This window comes from Aspergillus eucalypticola (genome assembly GCF_003184535.1).
Source record: "Aspergillus eucalypticola CBS 122712 chromosome Unknown BO83scaffold_3, whole genome shotgun sequence".
Classification (NCBI taxonomy): Eukaryota; Fungi; Ascomycota; class Eurotiomycetes; order Eurotiales; family Aspergillaceae; genus Aspergillus; species Aspergillus eucalypticola.
Window position 1 is genome coordinate 418215 of NW_020290277.1, and position 19955 is coordinate 438169.

The window sequence follows — 19955 nt, forward strand, 5'->3', positions numbered from 1 at the left end:
CTACCGTTGGACCTATAAAACCCTATGTTATATTAGCGTCTTACTATGTAATAATGTAACCTAAGTCACTTGACCTGGGATGAAAGGACGCAGAGATCGTTCGCTCAATACTATTTGTCGATTATCTATGCGGCTAAATAATCAATCTTGTGCGCTTAGGGAGAACATGCTCATAATATTTAGCTATCTAGTAGCACATACCCAGGTGTTCAGTTATGAGAATGACAGTTCTAGGATGTTCTTCTCAACTGTGAGTTAAACACTAGATAGCAGTCCCTGTTACATTCCAACCCTTCCCTTCTTCTCACATAGAACCCCATCCCCAGGTGCTTCCTCCGCAAAATTCTATTGCTGCTAGATCATTCCTAACCGCAGAAAGTCGAAAAGTCAAATGTGCAAGGGAGTCATAACTGACCATCTTGCACAGATCAAGAAAGAAATGTTGTTAAGTAGTTCGATAATTCCCACGCGAAGTAGGTCTTCAACTAGGGTCCGTGAGATGAAGGACTTGCCATATATAGTTGATGACTGCAGATCTCTCCTAGTAACCAGACTACAGTTCCACAGTCATGATGACTGCAGACATAGAGACTGACTGCCACAGGAACTACCTTCGACAGAGACTGGACAATGCGATGATGGTTTTTACTGACTATAATAGAACTGCTATCGGCTCACCCAAGATAAGTCAAGCTAGTAACTCTGTAGCTGTAAGAATAATGACCCCCAAGCTCTTCTCACTGATTAGTCTGACAGATATATTCTGCATCCTCAATAGTTAATGCTTGAGAATATCATCATCATTATCATGAACGACGCATGGCAACTGGAAACTTTGGACGATCATCCGGCAGCACCAGCATGACTTACACTATCTAACAGCAATACTAACCCTCCTTGACATCTTCCCTTCACCTCTAAGATAAGCAGGAAATGCGCGTTCCCCAACGGCTCCTTATCTCTTACATTCCTCCTACCTCACTCCTCTTATCTCTCCATCCATCCCCAAATACGCAGCGCATGACACCTTCACCCCTCGGAGAAATAGCGATACGAGCTACCACCCACACTCACCACATCAAGCGGAGAAATTGCGGAGTCATGCAATGCAATTCCGTCACACCTCTACTATCACGAAGTGAGGGGGTGTTAAACATCAAAAACACCACCTCAGCAGCGACACGAGGGGTCTAGACGATGGTGAATGTAGGACGATCATGTAGACATGAGTAGAAGTAAGTGGCTATCATTCACCTATGGTCCGTGCGAGGGGGTTCTTTGTTCGTCGTTTGTTTGGCTCGGAGAAATAAGATTAGGGCGAGTCTTGCTGCCGTGGTTCGGTCCCGCAGCTGCAGGGCGTCTGGACCAATTGGAGAATTAGCCTGGTTAGGGGGGTTGTGAATTTGGTCTATCAAGGGATAGTTATCTACACTATTGCATTTGGGGGCGTGAATTTGGAGGATTGTTTGATTGATGTGTTGGATACTAGAAGCTAGACTATTTATATGGCTTTACTCCCCAGGTATCACTTTCTGTTGGAGCACTTGTCCCACAGAGAAGAAATTTAGTACTCGGAATTTCAGAGAATTCAACATGGGTGCTATGTCCCTTCCTTCGGATGAGATCCCCCAGACTCAGACGGTGGCTCTCGTTCGAGAATTGGGTGGCAGTGTGGAATTCCGTGAAGGCTATCCCGTTCCTACCCCGGGGTCAAATGAGGTATTAGCGAAGGTGCTCTACACAGGTGTCTGTCAAAGTGGTCAGTCTTAGAACCTCGGTCATACAAGTCATCTAGATGCCTAACATGTTCGGGAAGATCTACATACGAAAAACGGCACTGCGGCTGGTGCTGATGGTAATCCAATCACGAAAATCAAACTCCCGCATGTTGGAGGCCATGAAGGCGTCGGTCAGATTGTGGCTCTGGGCCCCAACTGTGACCCTGACCTGAAGGTCGGCGGACTGGTCGGCATTCGCTTCGCTAGTCGTATTTGTAGGAGATGTGAATTCTGCTTAGCTGGCACGGAACAGTACTGTGTCAAGGGCACGAACCACCTGCACCACGAAGACGGCAGCTTCCAGCAGTATATCGCTTTGGATGCCGACAATCTTACTATCCTTCCTGACGATATAGATCCAAAGGTTATCGGGCCGGTGCTGTGTGCTGGAGTCACAGCGTACAAGGTAAGAATCAGTTCTACGCACGAACCAACCAAGGAATTTAATCGCTGACTGTCCCTAGGCTGTTCTCAATGCGAATATCCGGGCAGGCAACTGGCTCGTCGTTGTAGGTGCCGGAGGTGGTCTTGGACATCTGGCTGGTAAGTCTGGCGCATTATCGCGAGGCTACCACATACTGACCAGACAGTACAATATGCGAAGGCACAGGGAGCACTGGTGATCGGCGTTGACGCTGCCGACAAGCGAGATTTTGTCCTTGGATTGGGAGCTACAGAGTTCATTGACTTCACTTCAACGGATCCGGTGCAGCGGGTCCATGAAATTACCGGTCTTGGTGCGCATGCTGTTGTTGTGACTGCGGGAAGTGCCAAAGCGTTCGCCCATGCCTGTGACATGCTGCGGGTTGGAGGCACTCTAAGCTGCGTTGGAATCCCGCCGGGCCGTCCAGTACTGGAAACTCCTATTTGCACGATCGTAATCAAAGGCCTCCGGGTTACCGGGAACCTTATCGGCTCACTGAAAGAGTGCATGGAGGCAGTGGAGTTGGTCCGGCGTGGGGTTGTCAAACCGGAAATCAAAGTCCGCACGTTCAAGGAGTTGCCTGAGGTATACGAGGAGATGGAGAAGGGAGATATTGCAGGTAGAGTCGTTCTTCAAGTTTCGCAGTAGCTTACTCGTGCTGTATGGTTCAGAGAATAGCAGTTCTGCAGTTCGTCATATTCCTTCGATAGGATCAGACAATTTCACCCACTTTTTATCCATAAAGAATCCAGTGCGAATCAGCGTCCTCCTCAGGAGAGTCCACATGCTCACCAGTGCTGTGAGCGTAATCCCCATCGTGATCGAATGACCATGGGTTATAGTCCAATCTCAATAAGCGCGCAGGGGCTTTAACCAAGGCCTCGGCCGTTTTACTATGCAGTATCGACTTGAGCATGAAATCTTGCTCCAGGAAAGGCAGCAGCTTCTGGTACAACGCGTGCAGGAAATCATGCGGCCGCATTTGAAAGTCAGAGCATGTCGGGACACATGGCGTGAGCAGGACAGTATCTGCGAGTGAGTTGGCAATTTCGAAGCACTTCAACAGCTATTCCAGACTTCGATTAGCACGCTATCTTCGATTATTGCAGAAGACATACCTGGTCGCGTCCCAATGGCAACAGGTCAGACTCAGTAAAGCTTTGCAACGACATCAGGAGGTCACGGCTGACCACAGCCGGGAACCTGAACGTCATCAGTCGGGCACCCGATTTCGACGAGAGCAGATGCCGAGACAGAGCTTCCTGCCAGATGATGGTCCTCATCCATTCTTTCGTGATGCAGTAATCAGCAATACGGGTAGAAGGTCTGTCACCTTTGCCGAACGAAAGCATCGACAAGACTGTCTCCGTCTCTGCCAGGCTATCTGCAGTCATTACCGATTTATCTCTAGCATTGTTGCTTCTCGTAGACGAAAATCTGTCAAACGTGGCAAAGAGTCTGCCGAGCTCCAGCAAGCCTTTCACGTCTGCATTATTGCCGACATCCACCTCATCTGGTAGGCGAATAGGAGTGGTATACGAGGGTTCGAGACCAAGATGCAAAGAATAGCCCCTGAACCGTGTCAGCTAAAGTGAGCTACAATCGAAGTGTGGATGCAGTTCCTACCTTTCAGAAACCCACAGCAATAGAAACACGATCTCTTTATTGGCAACAACATTCGCATCCAGCTCACTATCATGTCCACTCATCCCCTCATCCAGCTTCAACAACCTAGCTCCATACACAGCCTCTCGTATGAACAACATGGCCGAGTCTCTCTTATTGATCTTGGCATGATAAACATGCAAGAAGAAGGAAACCAAGACGCTCCTCAAGTCGAGATGTGCTTCACGCATCCTCATACACTCCGCTGCCATCATCGCGCTATCAATACTTGTCGGAGCAAGCTGCAGCTGTGCCATGGTGGCTGCACAGAGAGCCATAGCCAGACACGAAGTTCCCACATCTGGTGTGCCATGTTCAAGCTTCTCCAATAGCACTTCAGCATCGACAACCGGCCACACGCTATAAGAAGCCTGCTGATACGAACGCACAACTGAGACTAGGTCTTCTGTTGGGATGATAGTCGATGCAGGTCGCTCTGCTTCCACATGGGATATCCCCTCGTCACGAGGATCGACATGCGGAGAGATCAGAGGGCCAGCCGTCGCGTGTTCTTCACCCTGCTCACCAGTATATCTGCGTACCTTTGGTCCCCTTCTCCGCGCAGGCTTCAGGTAAGTGCAGTTGACTTGCTTAGGGGCACTCTGGCAGGTATCGCAGGGCCAGGCGCCGCTGCACTTGACCTTGCGGGAGATACACTCATCGCATGCACGCTTTGTGAGTCGATGGCGCATGGGTAGGGGATGATAATCACTGGGTCCCAATCAAATAGCTAACGAAGGAAATGGATGGGTGGATAGATGAATGGATAGGTAGATAGGAAGAGTGGAAAGATGAAGGGAGTATCCGAAGAGAGGGATGAGATGAATGATTAGCTGCAGATGAGGGGAAGCAAAGCAATTGCGGAGTCAGAAGACCGGCCATTCATCAGAATCCCGGATTGCATGCAGATTCCACCATCTTCTCCACAGCCATAATTCCATTCCACTTGTTCAATATCTAAACAAAGTCAATATAACAATGTGACCCATAGTTACATGGACATGTTATGATGGGGCATGACAACAGCATCCCAAATATAGAAGGAAGTAAGTAGATGATCATGTAATCATTTATGTAACAGAACTAACTACCCCCACACCCCCAACCGAGCTTAGCAATCAGGACCCCTCCTGTCATTTACTCCAATCCAGATCTTCTACGTACTTCTTTTCTTTCTTCTCTACTACCTACTATTCCTCCTCCTCCTCCTCCTCCTCCTCCTCCTCCTCCTCCTCCTTACTTACTTGACTCCCTTCACAAAGCCAACAAACACACCCATCATCTACAAAGAACCAATTTTCACCAACCACCCAAAATGGAAGACACTCCCCTCCCCCCCGCAAGCACCGACGTACGTCTACCCCACAATCCCCATCCCTCCTCTTCAAACCCCCAACTAACCACTTACTTTTCCCTCCCAAACAGCCCGCGACCTCGCCGCCCTCGAATCCAACCCCTCCGTCCTCTTCCCCACCTTCACTTCCAGCACCGCCTGGACACTCGGCCTAGCCCTGCGCGAGCGCATCCTCTCTCTCCCACCCACGCAACGCAAACCAGCCTTAATCTCCATTACCTTGACGGGGGGCTCCGAACCACACGTCATCTTCCAATGCGCGACCGAGCCCGGCACGGTAGCAGACAACGAGGTGTGGGTGCGACGGAAGCGGAACACGGTGTTGCGATGGGGCGTGTCGAGCTGGTTGATGAGACAGAAGATGCTGAGTTCGTCGGGGGCGGATGCGAGTGAGGTGGAGGCGGCGTTTGTGAGGAAATTTGCCTTGACGAGTAGCGGTGGTGGAGGCGCGGCGGATGAGTTTGCGATTCATGGAGGCGCGTTTCCGATTCGTGTGAGGGGCGTGGATGGCATTGTGGGTGTTGTGGTGGTGAGTGGGTTGAAGCAGGAGGATGATCATCAGGTGGTGGTGGAGACGGTGAGGGAGGTTATTGCGAAGATGTAAATGGATTCACTGTATTATATTTTATATAGAAATTGTATTAGAGTGATTTGTTTATTATGTTGTGTTGTATGGTGGTTGTGTGATGTGTATTGTATAGTCTACAAATTTTAAGAGTCAAGGTTGGATAAAAGGTATCATGCAATTGCTGCCTCTAATAATGTCAAGGTCAGGTCAGGTATCATACTCGGTTGGACGACTGGTCAGCAAAAACCGGGCCAAAACAATGGTCTCAACAAAAACACACAACAATCAAAAAGCTAACTCCATAAAGATCCCTCTAATGGTATGGTAATTTTACAATTCATCATGCCCGCTGGGCTCGTCATCCTCGTCCGCCGGCGCAGAGCCATACAGCTTGCTGGTGATCGGGTACGCCACGTTAGAGAGCTGCTCCTTCTGCTCCTCGAAGTCCTCGGTGGTGGCAGTGGCAGCGTTGTCCTCGAGCCACTCAGTCACCTCCTTGACGGCGTCCAGGATGGTCTGCTTGTCGTCCTCGTCGATCTGGCCACCCAGGCCGTTCTCATCGTTGACCTGGTTCTTCAGGCTGAATGCGTAGTTCTCCAGGGTGTTGCGGGCCTCGATCTTGGCCTTGATGGCCTTGTCCTCCTCGGCGAACTCCTCAGCCTCGGCAACCATGCGGTCAATCTCCTCCTGGGACAGACGACCCTTGTCGTTGGTGATGGTGATGGACTCGGCCTTGCCGGTGCCCTTGTCACTGGCGTGAACCTTCAGGATACCGTTGGCATCCAGGTCGAAGGAGACCTCGATCTGAGGAACACCACGGGGAGCCGGGGGAATGCCGGTAAGCTCGAACTTGCCGAGCAGGTTGTTGTCCTTGGTCAGGGAACGCTCACCCTCGTCTGTGACAGTCAGTTAGCAGACATTCCGGGATATTCAATCAAAGCATGAGATACTTACAAACTTGGATGAGGACGGTGGGCTGGTTATCAGCGGCGGTAGAGAAGATCTGGGACTTGCGGGTGGGGATGACAGTGTTGCGGGGGATGAGCTTGGTCATGACACCACCAGTGGTCTCAATACCCAGGGTCAAGGGGTTGACATCCATCAGAACAACGTCGCCGGTACCCTCCTCACCGGAAAGGACACCACCCTGGACGGCAGCACCGAAAGCAACAGCCTCATCAGGGTTAATACCCTTGCTGGCCTTCTTGCCACCGAAGAACTCCTCGAGAAGAGCCTGGACCTTGGGGATACGGGTAGAACCACCGACGAGGACAATGTCGTCGACCTCGGACTTCTTAACCTTGGCGTCCTTGAGAACCTGCTCGACAGGCTTCAGGGTCTTCTTGAACAGATCCATGTTCAGCTCCTCGAACTTGGCGCGGGTGAGGGTCTCAGAGAAGTCCTCGCCGTTGTGGAAGGCCTCAATCTCAATACGGGTGGACATCTGGGAAGACAGAGTACGCTTGGCCTTCTCAACCTCGCGCTTCAGCTTACCCATGGCCTTGAGATCCTTGGTGACATCGACGTTGTTCTTCTTGTTGTAGAGCTTGACAAAGTGGTCCATGACACGCTGGTCAAAGTCCTCACCACCCAAGTGAGTGTCACCAGCGGTAGCCAAGACCTCGAAGACACCGTTGTCGATGGACAGGAGGGAGACATCGAAAGTACCACCACCAAGATCGTAGACGATGACCTGGCGCTCATCACCAGTCTTGTCCAATCCGTAGGCGATAGCGGCGGCGGTGGGCTCGTTGACGACACGGAGAACGTTCAGGCCGGCAATGGTACCAGCGTCCTTGGTGGCCTGTCTCTGGGCGTCGTTGAAGTAGGCGGGGACGGTGACGACGGCGTGGGTGACCTTCTTTCCAAGGTAGCCCTCGGCGATCTCCTTCATCTTACCAAGAACCATGGCGGAGACCTCCTCGGGGGTCAGGGTCTTGGGGGTCTGGTTGACATCGACCTTAACGTGGGGCTTGCCGTCCTTGTTGACGACCTTGTAGGGGAAGTGCTTGGCGTCCTTCTGGACATCCTTGTCATCGAACTTGCGACCGATCAGGCGCCTAGAGAGCGTTAGCAACAGATGGCCACGAAACTCGCGAGAAGCAGAAAAACTCACTTGATGTCAAAGATGGTCCGTCTGGGGTTGGCGGCGTATTGGTTCTTAGCGGCGTCACCGACCAGGCGCTCCTCATCGGTGAAAGCGACGTATGAAGGGGTGATACGGTTTCCTTGGTCGTTGACGAGAATTTCGACCTTTCCATTTTGCATAACACCGACACAAGAGTAGGTGGTTCCCAGATCAATACCAATGACTGTGGATGACAGAGATTGTTAGTAGATTTTCTTCATTGTCCTGGCAGACGCTGTGCTTACCAGTTCCGTAGCTCTCCTGAGGCGAAGTCTCATCCTGAGCGTGTGCAGTGCCGAAGAAGGCGAGGGGGGCAATGAAAACAAGCAACAAGTAGAAGATGGTGGTCCAAGCCGTGAAGGGCTTGGCCGCACCCTGATGCGAGATGCGCGCCATTATGTGTGTAATGTCCTTTCACCACAGGACACGTAGTAAACTTTTAATCGACGAGCTGCTCAATTGGAGACAGCAGCGAATGAATGTAAAAGAATCCTCCTATTGCTCGTACACGGTTTTTTTTTCCCGGCACGAAGAAAGAAGGAAAAAATAGATACAGTCCAACCCAGATGAGAACGGGAAGGAAAGAAAGAGCGAGGGGAGAAGAGGGAAGGGGGGAGAAGAGAGTTGGGTGAAAAGAAGGCGACGACGGAGAGAAGAAAGAGTGTCTCGAGAAGCTCCGGCCAGCTTCTTGTATGGCTTGCCAGCGGCAAAGAAAGCGCAGCGGCCATGCTGGCCTTTTCGCGGGTATCTGACTTTAAGGTTACTCCTCGGGCTGTCATTGGTCCGCGACGCGTCCAGGGCAGGGCTGAGTCAGCGTGCACGGCCACCGCCCGGTGGTTCTGCCGGCGGAAAAATGGAAGGCGTTCGTCCAAATGGGGAAAGGCGGTCCACCGAACTTGCTAGAATCGTCGCGTGATTCGTTCGCTTCGGTTAGGCGTTCTTCACTCCTCCAGGGGCACTTTGCCTCTTTCGGCACTTGAACAACTGGCCGTTCCGTTCCTTCGGCGCCATTTCCCGGGAGATTGACCCTACTTACTGAAGTCCGGGGGTTGACGCTGAAGATGGAAGAAAGATGAGAAAAGGGGCCAGCCTGTCAACAACTGGGCAATCACCACATGGCCAGATTCCACTCTTGACCATCATTGAGTCGAGTCATTACTCACTCCTTTTTGAGTCACCAAAAGATCACCCAAGGGTCTTCCGCTGTGAAAGTGGATACATCCCTCCCCACTCAGGAGGCGCATCCCAGCTTGGCCCGATTCCTGAATTATTGATCCAGCCAAGGCATGAGGTTTCTGCCAGCCTGGCCAGATCGTTTGATCTCTGTTTCAGTGGATGTGGCTGAAGGGACTCTTTCTCCGTTAGTCACCAAAGGGGCCATTGTTAGCAGCTCTCGTAGTAGTGTATGAGACAAACATACTCTTAAGTCATATAATACTAGTAGGTTGTTAGTAGTACTTGTGGTAGTAGAGTAACCATAGTACTACAGAAAGTCAATAAATTATTGCTGATCACGACTTAGTATGATCAGTAGTAGTTGACTACATAGTAGACCAACTTGGTGCGCTCAAATGGCGCGGAAAGAAATATATATGTTTAAAGGCAACTATGTAAATACCGGGACATACTATCCACATCAGAAATATATATTATCCTGACAATGCAATCAAGCCATAATCTACTCTAGCAACCCAGCAGCCACTGTTTCACCTGCAGCACGTAGTACAATGCGTGTAGGTGCCTCAAGAGGTACAGCCTGGTCCATCTCAACCACTATCCGTGCCACAGTGCCGGGTGCAACAATCTTGGGCTTCTTCTTGATGCTTGCGCCGGTCACCTTGTCCAAGGTTGCGACCAGTTGGCTGATACGGCCGGGTACGTGCAGGCGGCCCCGGTGGATGTCCACCATGCTGGGCAACAGATGGTCAAAGGCCAACACCTTGCACGTAAACGACGTAACATTGGCAATGGGTGCCGAGGAACGGCAGATGACATCGCCAGATCGGAGATGAATGGGGTCAATATTGACCAGGTTGAGCGTGACGTTCTGACCCGCCACCGCCCAGTCGTTGGGCTCCCCGTCCACTTCCAAGCTGCGTATCGTGGCCTTTTCGCCACTTGGCATCGTGAGGATCTGATCGCCAACTTGGAGACTACCGGCGTCGATGCGGCCAGAAATGGATAGAGGATTCTGAACGCTGCCCCGGAAGACGTCCCCAATGGTCATTCTCAATGGCTTCTCAATAGCATGGGCGTAAGGTTCCGTAGCTTCAAGCTCCTCGATCAACGTATGACCCTTGTACCATGAGACATTCGGGTCTTCACTGCGTCTAGTTACGTTATCGCCGCTAATACCCGAGCAGGGCACGAAAGCGATGTTTTTGGCTTGGAATCCAGCAGTTGTCAGGAAAGAAGAAACCTGCTGTTCGATCTCTTCAAAGCGACCTTGGTCCCATTGGACAGAGTCCATCTTGTTCACAGCAATGATGATCCTCTGCACACCCATACTCCGCACGAGGAGAGCATGCTCCTTCGTTTGACCCTTGAGCCCAGACTCGAAATTGCCTATGCTAGAGTCGATGACGAGAACGGCAAAATCGGCTTGACTGGCGCCCGCAATCATATTGGGTACAAAGTCCCGATGACCCGGAGCATCCACAATTGTAAACACCGTACTCTCCGTCTCAAACCTGTTTGTCGCAATATCAATAGTGACACCCCGAGCTCTCTCCTCGGAGCCTTGATCCAATACCCAGGCAAGGGCAAATGATCCCTTCCCAATCTTCTCTGCTTCTTTACGATATTTTTCTAATGTGCGCTGATCGACAGCTTTGAGGTCGGCCAGCAGGCGTCCCATCAACGTACTCTTTCCTGCGTCGACGTGACCTAATCGTTTGTCAGTGGCGTCCGTCCATCCGCAGAGAAACGGGTAGTACGAACCGATAACGGCGAAATTCATGGCTTTCTTCCGTTGCGTTTTCTGGTACTCAGACAGCACATCTAAGTTCTTGCTCTTCACATTCACCTTCTCCTCCACACTCAGGCTGTTCATGCCTTCAGCCAAACCAGCCTGGGATTTCTTGTCACCTGCTGACTTAGAAGCAGGTTGTTTCGATTTGAAGCCTGCATGTCCATTAGGGAGGATCTATATCTTGCGCCGAATAGCCAAACCTTTTGCAGAGCTCTGAGCATTCAAGACAACATCGTCGGGGCTTGGGCCTGCAAAATCAAAGGGTTCAGCAAGTTCTTGACCGTATATCTTGATCAGATCTAATGTGCTGGCGGATAGGTGGCTGGGCTCGACCATCTTTGGGCGTGTCGCTTCTCCAACAATCGTGCTGGCGAATGTAGACGGTGGTGCGCGAATGTTGAGAGCGGCTTCTTCTTCCTGCTTCTTGTCGGTTGACACGGGTGGTTCCATATCTGCCTGCCCAGTGACTTCCGGACTGCTTTGTTTTCTCGGCTCTGGGGACGGCATTTTCTGGGGCGAAGGGCTTCCCAGCCGCGATCCTTTATTGAGTGACCGAAGCGATTGCAGACCCTCGGACGATTTCTGCGGCTTGCCATTGCTAGCAAGTCTTTCACGGAGAGAAAGGGCGGGGCTCTTTCGCTCAGTGGAAGATGGCCGGGAACTTTCGACTTCAGACGGAGGTGTAGGGGTCGGTGCAGCAGACTTCTCTCCCTCTTTCTTCTTGCGCGCAGCAGCCAAAGCAGCTAACTTGGATACCTTTCCGGAATTCTCAGGAGCTCCTCCCAGCAGACCCAACCGGGGATATAGAGGCTCAACGAGTATATCCGCCTTGCGGTGTGCAGGTATGTTGAGCCATGGTGCATCACGAAAGAAGTCGGCTGCCGAGAAATGTGCAGTCGAAGAGGCCGGAGGAGACAATGGAACAGGATATACAGGCACTAGGAAGTCTGTTAGAACATACTTCAACTTCCGTAATGGCGTCAGTTCAAAGCAATCAATCACAAAGGGTAAGGATAATACTCACAGATCATGAAATCCTGACCGACAGTACGTAAATGCCGACTTGCAGGCGATCCAAGCCCAACCACCATAGTATAAACGAGCAGATGCGCTTACCTGTGCTTGTCCTTGCCTTGACAGTCGGAGCCGGAGCCGGAGCCTGTTTCTTCTTGACCTCCTTCGTCTTTTTACCTGCATCCGATGGTTCTTATTAGCCACCGGTGAAGCAGGTCGCCAATTCTGCTGGAACGCAGTTCACGTATCCTCTTTGGGAAAAGAGTGATAACGCACCTCTCAGGTAATTCACAGACTTCTCCACATCATTGTAATAGTGCCATAGCGCCTCTTGCACCTCATCGCGAGTCGCGGTGACGGGAGGGTCCCCTGCACGGAGCTGGTTTAGCACTTCTGCAGTGCACTGCTCAAGGAATTCCTCCTCCTCGGGATCCGGGGAATCATAGTCATCGTCAAAGTCATCTTCATCGTAGCTCACAGCCTTAACGCGATGGCGCGACATGGTGTTGTGTGTTGTTGATGGGAGCGGGGCAGGTTGCTAGGGAGGGGTTCTCCGGGAGACGGTAGGTTTAACGAGGGATTGGAGAAATTTTCAAGACAAGAAATGCAAAAACAAAAGATATAAGTATAAAACACGTTACGTGCTTTGGTGAATGCCCGAGAGTGAAGGGGCAAGAGGGTAGAGGGTTGAAGTTGGCAAAACAGAGAGCCGAGTCGGAGGTTGTCGTTGTGGAGGAGCTGATCGAATCCCACCACGTCATTCCCCGCTCGGTGGCCTCAGGCCGCTTAACTCCTGCGGATGGGTTCTTCCATCACGAATATCCTTCAAAGCAATCTATAGCGCCTTATTTCCAAGCTACATTCTATGCACAGCATTTTGATATCACCTTTTGAACAGATAAATTGTGGTATTTTATATCTATCGAGCGACTCTGATGTCACTCCCAAATTTACTTCATGTATAGCCAACTATGACAGAACATCCAAATGTCGCCTCTATCTTCTTAAGACTTCCAGAACTGGTCGATAGCGCAAATCGATAATATCATAAGGAAACGTCGTTAAAGATCTGTACCCTGATTCGGGCGGAGATGTTCACTTCAGGGGACTTCCACTGAAGAAATCACCCGCTCCAGGGCCAGCAAAGCTGCCGTTGCTGGGCGTCAGAGCGATGGAGCGTCGGAAGGCCTGTCTGGGTGTGGCTGGGGCACTAGCAGCGGCGCCGACAACGTCAGACGTGCTAGGAGTGTTGCGACCGCTGTTGTTCTGCATCGTAACCGCCGTTCCGGGGCGGGAGAGCACGGTTGGGACACCGTTTCTGGGAGGGGGCCGGAATCCAAGCTTGGAACCTTCGCGGAAAATCTCTTCCAATATTTGAGACACAATACCTGCATCTTCGTATTCTTTGAATTTTTTCCATAGACGTAGGGCCATGCGTGCGTCCTCGATGGAGTCGTGTCCTTGGTTGTCATCGGCCGGTTCCTCTTGGATGTATTCCTTGAATACCGCCCAGGCCAGATACCGAAGACTGAGACGGCGGTTCTTTCCGGGGTGGAAGAACAAGTATTGGGTATCTACCGTCTGACTCTTGGGAACTTGAATGTTGACTTTGCGGAAATCAGAGGCTAAGCCATGTCCGACAAACACGCAGCCTAAGTTGAGGAGCAGCCAGAGTTTCTTGTATGCCACCTTCAGCGGGACAAGGTTGTGCTGACTGACCCTAGGGTCCAGATCCCCGGGCTTGATGCCTGAGTATTGAGTGACATAGTCGACAATATTCTCTTTGATGGTAATGTAGTCATCGATGAAAGGCACACCTTCTCGAATCCCTGACCCTCGGAGAACAGATACCCTAGCAAGTCCGCTCTTGTTGGGGCGTACAATTTCCTGAGAGCCATCCGCTTTCACATCGATTTCTGCTTTCTCGAGATCGACAAACTCGGTATCGAGAGCAACAGGCGTACCAGGGGTTGGCTTCTCCTCTTCGGAGAGCGTGACGCGAGATTCTACCGGACGGCCACCGCTGGAAGAGGGAAGATTAGCGCAAATCACGTGCTACTGGAAGGGGGTCAACTTACTTTAGCGACCAGTCACGGAAGAGAAGAGTGGTATCTAGCGTGTCTTTCCAAGTATCATCCATAGCATGTCGACCATCTTGCACCTGGTATGCTAGCACGCACGGTATTTTCCATGGCTGGTTGAAGCGGAGGGCTTCGTCTTTGTCGACTTCTGTGACAAGGAAGTCATTGAAAAGATGCCACTTGTTCTTGGCTTCCGGTTCACGAGATGAGATGGATACGTTGATAAAAGAGACTAGATGTGCCTTTTGGTGCTCCGGAATATCGATCTCACAAACCAAACCCACCAGGTCATATACCACGAGACCTGGCATCTTAACTTGGACTCGTACTTTTAGGTCTTCACCTTCGAAGCATAGAATTTGACCACCGTCGATGACGATTCCAACTTCTTCCGGCAACCACCCAGGAATCGCCCACAGCCGCCGGCAGATGGGGTTGGTGAGAGCCGCATTCAGCATCAAGACCTGAGGCATGCGGTGAACTGATTTCCGGATAGCAACTTGCTGGTATCGACGGCAGTAGTTGCACCATCCTCTATTCTGGGTTTCTCGCTCAATGCTGGCCCGTAAGATATTCGAGAACCGGAAGGCAGGATTCCTGCGAGCTTGCTTGATATCGATCGCAGGATAGTTCAGCTCGTTGACAAGGGAGTTGCCCGGTCTCACAATCTCGTTCTGGCAGAACATACAGCGAATGGACTCGGACGCGACTGTCGCTAGTCTGTGATCTAGGTCGTCCGAGCTCGGCGAGATCATACGGAAGTCGTGCGAAATTTGACCCAGGAAGAATCTGTTGACAGCCTGAATCGCAGCCGAAAGTGACTTATTCGTCAGGTTTTCTTCAAACAGACCCAAGTTGGATGCTTCACGGTAACTACTGAAGGTTTTAAGTAGGTTCGTTGCCTGGCAATTCTGGCCGCTCGCTTTCTCGAGCATATCGAATAGGTAGCCCATCTCGCAGAGCAGACATGTCTCGAAAATACAAGAACTTGCTGCATGATGGAGAGCCACGTTGCGGATATAAGGGATGAATTTGAAAAGCTGAAGAAGAGCGTTGGTAAAGGAATTGGCAATATGTGTTTCCAGTCCAGAGAACGTCGTTTGGTTGTAGAATCTATCCAGAGTATTAGTTGCTGCATATCCCCCCCCCCCAATACAAGGACACTTACCTGAAGTCAAAATCATCAACACCAAACCTACTGTACTTGATCTCAACATTGCTGTATTTAAGCAGAGGATCATCGTCCGTTTCTCCATTTATTTTGGCACCCGCCAGGGCCTCGGCAGCATCACTGATGGCCCCTTCTGATTGCGCTTTATTCTGCTCTCGTGCTTTCTCACTCAAGAACCTGGGAGCAATAAGAGCAGGCTCAGCAGACGACAAAGCGCGTGTGTTCTCGACTTGATAACGCCGTGTCTTCTTCGGATTCGGCGCATGGTGACCGAGCTCTGCCGGGCGGAGATAAGGAATCAGAGCCTGATCTACTTGAGGAGGAGGGCTGCCGACTTCGAAGATCAGATGGCTTGGCCACGCAGAGAAAAGACGGTCGTGATAATATGGCATGCCGATCATATTCAGGGGCGTTTCTGGAGACCAATCCAGGGTAGGGGGACGAGGGGCTACATCCCCGAATTCCGCCTCTTTGCTCATCTCATTGAAATGAACCTTTGCTGGTGATCCCCATAGATGAATTGCACATTCAGCGTCATTTATAGCCAGTGCTTCTCCGGATGGTGACAAGTCGATACCAAGCATGAAGGAAACGTTCGCCTGGCGAAGATTGATGGCATTCGGGTTCATCAGGTCCACAACTTGAAGCTGGCCTGTCTGAGATGCAATAAAACTCGTTGTATGCAGCTTTGGGTGCATTCGTACATACGCAGCTCCGGCGTGGAATGGTATAGGGGGTAACGGCGAGAGGGTCTTTAGGTCGTATACATTGGCCAACGGATCGACGATCGGGGAACCCAAATGCCTGACAGAGAAGCCGCAGGTAACCAAAAGATCGTTCCGAGCATCCATATCATTGACTGCAGTCCCGTGTGCTTTCCACGACTTCACCACACTGAAGTCATTCAAGCTCAGCGCGTTGACGGAGCCCGTATCTGTCGCTCCGCAAAGGTATCGGCTCTTCTTCATGATTGTGTAGTTATAGTCTGTGTGTAGCTTGTCGATTATGATTCCCTTGTCAATATCAATTGTAAACATCGATTTCTGACATCCTGCCACTATAATTCGGTTGGTTTGCGCTGTGAAGCTCATGCAGCGGAGATCGGTCATTTCTTCGTGAGCGATATGCCATTGTGTCAAGCCGCGCCGTGTTATCATGTGCACACTTTTCGGGGAGAGCGAGATGACGCCTCTATCGTGAAAAATAATCTGCCGTACCGGCTCCGTCGCAGGATGTGCCCGGACAGAGGTATATCGCTGGAGCTCAGGACCGAAGAAGGAGGTGATTCGTCCCTAATGGAGTACACGAACGCTGGTCAGCACAGCCTTCGGTGATAGCTGCAAACAACGGAAAAACCGACAAATTCATTTCCCACCCACAACAACTCCATCACATCATCAAAGGCTATTGCGGTTGCGATTGTCGGCAGGGCATGCACGCTCGGTGCAGGCACCGGAATGCGCGACAGTTCATCCCAATCGGCCTCCATGGCCTTGACATCGCACCCGGCAAGGGTGTCGAGCTCAAGATAGGTACGGTCTTCTGATTATCGCGGTGTCAAGAAGTTTCAGGCAAAGCGTTGGGTGTGTCCATTGGGGGTCAGGGCGAAAGCGGGCATCGTTCGGCGAAAGCGCAAGTGCGGGGAGCAGGTCTGGCTGGAAAAGGCGTGGTCTTCGAACTCGGACCACCGAGCACAGGGATGAGATTCACAAGGTGGCACCCGCAAAGACAGTCCCAGGCTCTCGGCTCTCGTTTCTGGGAGCAACAGCAGGCGAGACAAATGGTCTCTGGGGAAGGGGTACCATCCAGTCAGAGCTGCCGGCAATGGCTGATGAGGTACCGACGCATAATTTCACGTGACTTCAGCCCGAGCGGGACAAACATCCAGCACATCACGCCGTTCTTCGTCACCGCCTACTGCATAACTATGTACTATGATTGCGATCCTCATACACATGGTGTAGTTCTTGCTTAGTCGTGTTGTCTTCTTTTTTTTTTTTTTTTTTTTTTTTTTTTTTTTTACTACAGTTCTCGCTGTCTATAATTAAATTCAATCAGTTTTTAGGGATGTGACAGTAGTCAGGATTGTGCTCTTCCTTCAAAAAGCGAAGTACCTGTATACTAGTTACTAACAGTTGAATATATAGTGGCTCGTCTGGGCCAGATGATATCAAATGATACAGATCGCCGAGTTGAAGTGAAAGTGCTAAGTAGTAGTAAGTATGCACACTCAACAAAACGAATGAAAAAGAAGAATCATATAACACTCGTCAAACTCCTAACCAGTTGACCGAACTCTCTTTATATCAAGTGAATATATGCGTTTATATAAATTAATGATTACTAGGATTAAGCTTTGTAAAAAAATTAACTGTATCGAACATTATATTAGAAAAAGGAGAACAATGTCCGCTCGTTCCTTTACCTACCGCAAGTGCTCAGGACTCCAGTAGGGTATTAAGTATTGGGATCGCCATGATAACAAAAAGGTCCCCTAACTATAACTACTTGCCAAGCCTATAACCAGACCGCTGTCTACACCTCATCCACATAACTCCTCATCCTGACTACACACCCTTCTCCGCATGAAATAACCAATGTAAGAACCTGCCTCTCCTCGCCAACTCTCTTCTCCATCCTATACCCCTCCGCCTGCTCGATAGCTTCAAAAGTCTGCAGCAACCGCACGAAGGTGTATCCAACCTCCAACAACGCAAATTCCTGTCCCAAGCAAACTCTTGGTCCACCGTTAAACGGCAAATACCCCCAGCCTACATCCTTCAGCGCATCGTTCTCCCACCGCTCAGGTCGAAATTCGTCTGCGTCGGCGCCGTAGATATCCCTGCGGCGGTGCATCGCGTAGACACAGTATCCTACGGCCTCGCCTTTTCGGACGAGGATTGGTGCGGTGCCCGTTGGCCCGCCCCCCTGTGGGGAGGGTTGTGGTTTTGGTGGCGGCGCGCGAGTTTACAGGGACGGAGGGGTAGAGGCGAAGGACTGGGATGTTAGTTAAATCAAGGTATTGCGAATGATATTTGGGGTAAATTGAGATTGAAATACCTTCTTTGATGACGAGTGAGAGATACTGAAGTGATTTGACCTGAGTTATAGTAGGCGTCGGCGACCTGAGTCCCACCCCAACTGTATCACTGATTTCGGCCCGCAACTTGAAAAAGACGTGAGGATGCTGGACAACTAGACGTCTGGATTTGTGTCAAGAGTCAGCTTTCTCAGAAACAATCATCGGTACATTGGCCCTTACATTGTCCAAGTGAGGCAACAAGCCGTAGTATCCCTCCCAGCTAACAGGATATTCAGACACTGATCCCGAAGTACTTTTGCGTTCCGCGTTTCCTCGATCAAGGCATCGATGAAGATGTAAGGCTCTGTCTTGGTGCCCCGGGACTTGTTTGTGGCTGAGGCCAAGGCCATTTGTACAGCTAATCGTCCGCGCTTCGCCAAATACTCCTGTCCAAGATTGAGAGCGTTCGCAAAGTCCGATTCCTGGCCTGTGATACCCTCTAATTGGAGAGATGGCAGGTGGTTTCCAATCAGTAGAAAGAGGGTAGTCTCGAAAGTAAGGCGAAAGAATAGCGGCTGTAGATCGACGCCGTTGTCGTCAGGAATGCTGGAGATGAGGCTGTCTACGGCGCTGCGTATTTGCTCAAAATTGGTGAACTGGTTCGTCATGAATTGTGGACGTAGCAGCTCGCGTGAGTGCCGCCAGTGTGCGCCATCCTGAGTGAAGATTCCACTCCCCAACAAAGGCAAGAATGTTGGGGGTCGTAGTCCGAGTCCAAAGTCTGAAGTATTGTTCGTCAGTAGTAGCAAGAGCGTCCGAGGTACAGCACTGACCATCAGGTTGGGTCGAAAGAAGGGTCTGTATGTTCTGAGGGTCGATGGTATCGACTCCTCGAGAGAAAAGGAGATTTTGCTCGAACGTTGTGCCAGACTTAGCAACGACATCAAGGAAGAACTTGAGGACCTGCTGCCTACGGTCATAACGAAATGCTTGAACAAGTAGATCTAGGCCTAGTGGCCAAGTCGAGTTCCATTGTCTGAGCGGAAGGCACCCTTTAGCGGAAGCGATTTGGTTGTTAGCCTGGAATACGGATTAGAGAACAGTAAACCAAGGTTGGTAGTCAGCGACTCATACTCGCAGTTCTTGCTGATGGGCAATGAACCTGTAGGTAAGCGCGCATATCAACGCTCCCACGATGAGGCCAGGTGCTGTTGAGCCGAGAAATGCCATATCGCTTGCTTGAATTGAATTTGGGTGAAGGGTAAATATATTCCCAGATCACGTACCGGGTATTCAAAGCTATCATGTACTCATATATGACCCTCGCCACCTACTCCGTGGTTGCATCTGTAAGATTATTCAGGGGCAGAGCGTATACGCCCAGGCAATTAAAGTTGCACCAGATCGTATTAGTAGGAGTTGATGACTCCCGAAAGCGCCACCGTAGGGGAGAGGAGTGGGGTAGATAAATGGATCCAAGTCTAGACACTTCATCTCAACATTATGCTTCTTTGTTGGCGTAGGGCAGGCCAATCATCCGTCAACCCAGTCCAAGGTTGATACTTAAAAGTCCAGATATAGTTTCACCAATCCACATCCCCGCTACTAATATATGCAGCTTAGCCAGGTAGCCAGGCCTGCCGGCTGACCAGAGACTGCGATGGGTAGTTCATCAGCGCCCCAGGCTTTTCATTTGCTGGTAACGAAACCCTTCCACATTATCCCTGGCGGATAGTCCCGTCCCCGTCACACTAGAAGGCGACCCTGATCAAATAGACG

General features: G+C 50.8%; 7 protein-coding genes across 7 annotated transcripts; 2 read left to right on the forward strand and 5 right to left on the reverse strand.

The window, feature by feature from the left end:
* Positions 1 to 1477: 1477 nt before the first annotated feature.
* Positions 1478 to 2850, forward strand: BO83DRAFT_405361 (zinc-dependent alcohol dehydrogenase; the record flags this gene model as incomplete). Its single annotated transcript, XM_025533795.1, has 4 exons — positions 1478 to 1759; positions 1817 to 2184; positions 2243 to 2321; positions 2369 to 2850. Exons 1-4 carry the CDS (start codon positions 1594 to 1596, stop codon positions 2848 to 2850), a joined length of 1095 nt encoding a protein of 364 aa, XP_025392075.1. The 5' UTR covers positions 1478 to 1593.
* An 85-nt stretch (positions 2851 to 2935) lies between these two features.
* On the reverse strand, positions 2936 to 4559 carry BO83DRAFT_304823 (putative C6 transcription factor; the record flags this gene model as incomplete). The annotated part of the gene is made up of 3 exons (XM_025527236.1): positions 2936 to 3268; positions 3321 to 3774; positions 3829 to 4559. The coding sequence occupies 3 exons, from the start codon at positions 4557 to 4559 to the stop codon at positions 2936 to 2938; spliced, it is 1518 nt and encodes a 505-aa protein (XP_025392076.1).
* Positions 4560 to 5182: 623 nt separating this feature from the next.
* BO83DRAFT_423242 (DUF967 domain protein) lies at positions 5183 to 5825 on the forward strand (the record flags this gene model as incomplete). Its single annotated transcript, XM_025535086.1, has 2 exons — positions 5183 to 5222; positions 5293 to 5825. 2 exons carry the CDS (start codon positions 5183 to 5185, stop codon positions 5823 to 5825), a joined length of 573 nt encoding a protein of 190 aa, XP_025392077.1.
* A 120-nt stretch (positions 5826 to 5945) lies between these two features.
* On the reverse strand, positions 5946 to 8612 carry bipA (Hsp70 family ATPase KAR2). The gene is made up of 4 exons (XM_025530318.1): positions 8163 to 8612; positions 7906 to 8101; positions 6744 to 7849; positions 5946 to 6685 (listed from the first exon to the last, which is right to left on the reverse strand). The coding sequence occupies exons 1-4, from the start codon at positions 8311 to 8313 to the stop codon at positions 6120 to 6122; spliced, it is 2019 nt and encodes a 672-aa protein (XP_025392078.1). The 5' UTR covers positions 8314 to 8612; the 3' UTR covers positions 5946 to 6119.
* A 983-nt stretch (positions 8613 to 9595) lies between these two features.
* Positions 9596 to 12404, reverse strand: BO83DRAFT_385018 (putative translation elongation factor EF-1 subunit; the record flags this gene model as incomplete). The annotated part of the gene is made up of 4 exons (XM_025532603.1): positions 9596 to 11040; positions 11089 to 11826; positions 12005 to 12079; positions 12179 to 12404. 4 exons carry the CDS (start codon positions 12402 to 12404, stop codon positions 9596 to 9598), a joined length of 2484 nt encoding a protein of 827 aa, XP_025392079.1.
* A 403-nt stretch (positions 12405 to 12807) lies between these two features.
* On the reverse strand, positions 12808 to 16923 carry pan2n2 (poly(A)-specific ribonuclease). The gene is made up of 4 exons (XM_025528230.1): positions 16515 to 16923; positions 15152 to 16446; positions 13981 to 15096; positions 12808 to 13925 (listed from the first exon to the last, which is right to left on the reverse strand). Exons 1-4 carry the CDS (start codon positions 16641 to 16643, stop codon positions 12998 to 13000), a joined length of 3468 nt encoding a protein of 1155 aa, XP_025392080.1. The 5' UTR covers positions 16644 to 16923; the 3' UTR covers positions 12808 to 12997.
* A 766-nt stretch (positions 16924 to 17689) lies between these two features.
* BO83DRAFT_434095 (cytochrome P450) lies at positions 17690 to 19499 on the reverse strand (the record flags this gene model as incomplete). Its single annotated transcript, XM_025535749.1, has 6 exons — positions 19311 to 19499; positions 19010 to 19256; positions 18417 to 18957; positions 18215 to 18357; positions 18126 to 18151; positions 17690 to 18082 (listed from the first exon to the last, which is right to left on the reverse strand). The coding sequence occupies exons 1-6, from the start codon at positions 19404 to 19406 to the stop codon at positions 17690 to 17692; spliced, it is 1446 nt and encodes a 481-aa protein (XP_025392081.1). The 5' UTR covers positions 19407 to 19499.
* Positions 19500 to 19955: the final 456 nt, after the last annotated feature.

Bases quoted from the DNA above. Each gene is read 5' to 3' on its own strand.
- bipA (XM_025530318.1), bottom strand. From the start codon at position 8,313: ATGGCGCGCATCTCGCATCAGGGTGCGGCCAAGCCCTTCACGGCTTGG. The intron at 7,850-7,905 runs GTGAGTTTTTCT...AACGCTCTCTAG, and splicing joins CGGACCATCTTTGACATCAA to GCGCCTGATCGGTCGCAAGT. The intron at 6,686-6,743 runs GTAAGTATCTCA...TGACTGTCACAG, and splicing joins CACCGTCCTCATCCAAGTTT to ACGAGGGTGAGCGTTCCCTG.
- pan2n2 (XM_025528230.1), bottom strand. From the start codon at position 16,643: ATGGAGGCCGATTGGGATGAACTGTCGCGCATTCCGGTGCCTGCACCG. The intron at 16,447-16,514 runs GTCGGTTTTTCC...GTACTCCATTAG, and splicing joins TGTGGGTGGGAAATGAATTT to GGACGAATCACCTCCTTCTT. The intron at 13,926-13,980 runs GTAAGTTGACCC...TCCCTCTTCCAG, and splicing joins TTCCGTGACTGGTCGCTAAA to CGGTGGCCGTCCGGTAGAAT.